A 4,995-nucleotide genomic window follows, 5' to 3' on the forward strand; every position below is an offset into this window, starting at 1 on the left:
ATTATATATATATATATATATATATATATCACTACCGGAGATGTGTTTGTGGTTTTGTTTTTTTTTTGTTTTTTGGTACCGGGGATCGTACTCCTTGTGCTTGTGAGCCAGGCACTGGAACCACTGAGCTAAATCCCCAGCCCTGTATTTGTGTTTTGATTAACTCCTCCAATGTATGTTTTATGAGGCAATGACATTCTATTTTCTTTATCCTCAACATTTAGAATATTACCTGGTACACAGTACAGTAGGCCCTTAAACATGTCTTATCAATGATTACCTTCTTGGTAATTGCCACTGTAGTTGGCTGTCTTTTTTTCCTAGCAAATAGGTTACCAGCTGTTTTTCCTAACTACAAGGGTGATTTTGTAAAAAGTCCTGACTTCTAATATTGAGCTGTTGGCCAGTGTTCTGTTTGTTAATGAAACTAGAGTCTGATGCAGTCACGAACCTAATCAGAAGTTTCAGAAGCATACTGTATAGATGAGACTTTGTGGTCGATATCTTGGAAGGCTGCTGTCAAGGAAAAGAAGTCTAGACTCTCTTAGTGAACTCTTTTCATTTACAGAAATCACAGATGAAGACAACAGCATAGCTGCCATGTACCAGGCTGTTGGTGAATTGCCCCAGGCCAATAGGGACACATTAGCCTTCCTTATGATTCACTTGCAAAGGTGAGTACAGCAGAAACTTGCTCTGGGAGTTAGAGAATTTTCCAAGAAGAAGATAATGTGGGACAAGCATTAGGGAGTGTGAGAGATGAATTGTTTTCTTGTAGAACTTATATTTGGTTTGCATTTAAGTGAAAGAGTAGGGCTTTAATTTAATACTCTTTTGCTTAGAGTGGCTCAGAGTCCAAGCACTAAAATGGATATTTCCAATCTGGCTAAAGTCTTTGGCCCTACCATAGTCGCCCATGCTGTGCCAAATCCAGACCCAATGACAATGCTACAGGACATCAAGCGTCAACCCAAGGTAGGTGTGTTTGTGTGAACTTGAGCAGTGTGGTAACATAAAAGAATGATGAAAAGTAAGCCTTAAGCTTTGGAAGTTTGTATTTTTGGTGTTCTTTAGGTGGTAGAGCGCCTGCTTTTATTGCCCCTGGAATACTGGAGTCAGTTCATGATTGTGGAACAAGAGAACATTGACCCCCTGCAGGTCATTGAAAACTCAAATGCATTTTCAACACCACAGACACCAGACGTTAAAGGTCAGGCTTAAGTCATGCTTCTTTGGGAACTTGTCTCTTTTTAGTCTGTTATGTACTGTATTGTTTTCCTCATCTTTGCTATAGTACTGTTTAAAACTCATATTCTTCAATAAAAGTTAAATCTACCTTGAAAATTCTAACACTAAAGGAAAATTTCTATATTCTCAACATCCTAATTTTTTTCACTTTTCCTTGTATACTTTTATTTATATGGATGTATTTCTTCCTTTTATTTTTGGTGGTGCTGGGGATTGAATGCAGAGCCTCATGTGTTCTGGGAAAGCAGCCTACCACTAATCTATATTTCCAACTCCTGGATTTATCTTTAATGTAGATAATAGTAGTTTAGATATAATTTGTTCTTACTCTACTTGGCATATTATGAGAATTGTTTTTCTCTTATTGTATGATCTTTTTAATAGTATATGTGGTCCTGGGGATTGAACCCAGAACCACACTTATTTATGCTAGGCAAGTTCTGTACTACTGAGCTACATACCAAGCCCTTTTTTTTCTCTTTTCTTTCTTTTTTTTAAATTTTGAGACAGTCTCACCAACTTATCTAGACTGACGTTGAACTTGTGATCTTACCTCAGTCTCCTGAGTATGTGTAATTACAGGAATGCATCTGCTACTATGTAATCTTTTTTTTTTTCCGCCCGGTATCAGGGATCAAACTCAGGACCTTATGTTTATGAGGCTGGCATAGGCACCACTGAGCTAAATCCCCGGCCCTGCTACTATATAATCTTAACGCTTTAATGGTTGTAAAAAATAAGTTATTTAAGTGTTCTGTTAGATATTGACGTTACTTTCAATTTTTTCATGGTTACACATAATGCTGTAGCCAACATTATATACATATGCCCTAATAATAAATTTGCAAGAGTGGGAATCACTAAATTAAAGACTTAACACATTCATGACAGGTCCGTAATTCATATGTCTCACTTTCAGGTGGCTTGAACCACCAGGGGTACCTTAGTGACCATTCCCTTTCTATTACTAATGGTAAAGACTGCCGGCTGGAATAGTCATGCATGTAACCACCAGTGGTTCAAGCCGGCAGGAACATGTTAATCATTTTTGTTTCTTGATTTCTTAGAGGCTTTTTGCCTATGTTGTCACCAACAATTTGTATGAATAAGGTATTTTCACTGGCGTTAGAGACCCATTTTTTCTTTTTTCTTTTCTTTCTTTTTTTTCATACTAGGGATCAAACTTAGGGCCTTGTACTTGAGAGGCAGGTGTGGCAGCACGGAGCTAAATCCCCAGCCCAGTGCAAGTTCCTTTTAAAGGAAGCATATTGTTTCCTCTAGTGTAAAAATTAAATATTCAGGTACATGAAGTTTGGTGTTTGAAAATGGTGGAAGTGAGCAAGTTGAAGTCAGTTGCTATTGAGCCTGTGTAGTTCACAGGAAATACCAGCATGTCACCGAACAATAACAAAAATGATCTGTGGGACTTTCCTAGGTGTTTAACCATAGCTCTTATATGCTTCAGAAGCTAGTCAGTTTAAAACTGGCCATCACTAGGCATGGTGTTGCACGCCTGTAATCCCAGTACTTGGGAGGCTGAGCCAGGAGGATATCACCAGGACTTCAAGGCCAGCCTGAACTGCATAGTGAGACCGTGTCTCAAAAAACAAAACAGATAGGCCTGGGGATTTAGCTCAGTGGTTCTGCCTCCTGCCTCGCAGTGCAAGGTCCTGAGTTCGATCCCCGGTACCAAAAAATAAACAAACAAAAACTGACCATCTTCAAGGGTAGTTTCTCCCCCACCCCCTTTTAAAAGTATCCCTAAACTTTGTTTGAAGTGAGCTTATTGGGGCCTGTGACCACTCCTGAGCACCAGCTTCTCAAGACTCCTTCTTCAAGCTCCCTGTCTCAGAGAGTTCGCTCTACCCTTGCCAGGAACACCCCGAGGTATGTAGAATTGGCTTTCTCTATAAGTAACATTTACTACTTCCTTAGACTTCTTTCCTAGCATTTTAGAAGTTTAGTATAACAAAAATCAGACTGGATCTTAGGCTAGCAACTAGACTTTACAAAGAAGCTCAGAGCCATAGGTCCCTTTCTTAAGAAAGGATCTGAAAGTTTTTACTTCTTCTCTCTCATTTCAGGTAAATAAGAATGCCTTAAAATAGTTGTCTAGGATTTCCTACTTTTAATTGATTATGTCAAATAGTTTGGGTTTTTTAATCATTTTTTATAGGTTCGGGAGCAAAACCAAGTCTGCCACCAACCTAGGACGACAAGGCAACTTTTTTGCTTCTCCAATGCTCAAGTAAAGAAAGCCATGCCTGCCTGTTTCTTCCCAGCATTTACCAACTGCAAGAAGGGGCACCCTGCTCTGAAGCCTTCTCTACTCATTACTACTTTTAGCATTCTTCAGGCTTTTAATTAAGTTTAATTGTGCATGAGGGTTTTATTAAAACTATGTATATGTATATATCCCTTTTTTTCTTCTCCAGTAATATAATATTAGCACCTTGTGCTGGTTGTCATTTGGCGCTTTTAGGTTGGAGATTTTTATATAATAGAGGGGTAATGTGGAATTTGTCCTGGTTCTTTTTGGGGTGGAGGGCATCCCTTTGGCCTAAAGCCAAATGCTGCTCGTGGAATGACTTTTGTGTCACTGAGAAGTAATTTTCATGAGACAATGACAAATTCTCCTTCTTTGTTAAGACTGACTTGTCTCAGGGTGGGAAGTGGGAGGGCAGGTAAAGAGGGTTAAGAAAGGATTTAAGAGATTAGTGTGGCTCAGGATTTCCCTTTCCCATTATGGATTGAGCTAAATAGTGTGGAGCCTTCCAGAACTAGTGATGAGGTGTGCTTAGCTTTAATTTGGTTTGATTAGGTCATACTAGTATAAAATGGTACAGCCTTGTAAATGTGGTACTCCAACTAGTGTTTAACCGCTGTTGGACCTTTGGCTGGACTTTTGGGTTGATTGGTGTCAAAGCTATTTTGTTCTTCAAACTTGAATTCATTCTGATGATTGACCTCCCACTCCTTGTCCAGCTGAGCCCTGTTTCTAAAGGTCAGTATGCTGTCTGTGTGGCATCTCACTAACAATTAAGGGTAGCTGTAGAGGAAGATTATCAGTATTTCACGTGGCAAGAAAAGTCAGTCATTTTTGTCTTTGCACTTTGGATGCTGAAATTTTTCTGTGGAACCTAGCCACGGCTATGATTAATGTGAGCATCTTCTGTTAAAATTATTCCTAATGTCTGTAAAAATGTTTTTCTAATATAGACTGTTTCTGACTCAAATTAACCCTGTCTGTAAGACATTTATTTAGAGTAATATTTGGGGAAAAAATAAAGAGTTTTTTCAAAATGAATGTGAAGTTGGTTTTCCTGTCCTGGACAGTAACTTTCAGTGCCCCTTTAGAAAACATCTTTCTTCAAAGTATTTTGAGTCCATTTTCATCTTCATTTCCTGCTGTGTGGACCCAATCCAATCTTACTACCTTCAGGAGTATGTCTCTTCTTTTTTCATTCATTTCTCTCTTTGTTCAAATTGAAGCCCTAGATTTGTCCTATGACTGTTATCCTCTTGTTTGAAGAAGGTACTTTAAACAAAAAGGAGACTTTAAACTAACTAGTCTTTGGAGACTACAATGGTGCAGATTAAAAAAAACATGCGGCTGGCTGGCTGGCTGCCTGGATCATCCTTCACTGCTGGAAATGACTCTAGAGTGAGCTGGGATGATTAACTTAGGGCACCTGCACTTGTGCTCTGAAGCTGGTGGGCCGAATGTATCTGAGATTGAATGTAAAC

The 4,995-nt window shown here is 39.0% G+C and overlaps 1 protein-coding gene across 3 annotated transcripts in view; it reads left to right on the forward strand.

Moving 5' to 3' along the window:
* The window catches only part of Racgap1 (Rac GTPase activating protein 1), a 34,410-nt gene extending 29,886 nt beyond the window's left edge, over positions 1–4,524 (forward strand). For 2 of the 3 annotated variants that reach the window (XM_010623652.1, XM_010623653.1), the window contains exons 13-17: positions 569–674; positions 843–975; positions 1,075–1,210; positions 3,027–3,135; positions 3,425–4,524. In XM_010623652.1, coding sequence (XP_010621954.1) covers positions 569–674; positions 843–975; positions 1,075–1,210; positions 3,027–3,135; positions 3,425–3,500 — 560 coding nt within the window. In that variant the 3' untranslated portion in view covers positions 3,501–4,524. The remainder of the gene's footprint in view (positions 1–568; positions 675–842; positions 976–1,074; positions 1,211–3,026; positions 3,136–3,424) is intronic. The other variant, XM_019207433.1, reaches the window with a different exon arrangement.
* Positions 4,525–4,995: the final 471 nt, after the last annotated feature.

The sequence above is a fragment of the Fukomys damarensis genome, unplaced genomic scaffold (genome assembly GCF_012274545.1).
Source record: "Fukomys damarensis isolate Sample0158 unplaced genomic scaffold, DMR_v1.0_HiC HiC_scaffold_15, whole genome shotgun sequence".
NCBI lineage: Eukaryota > Metazoa > Chordata > Mammalia > Rodentia > Bathyergidae > Fukomys > Fukomys damarensis.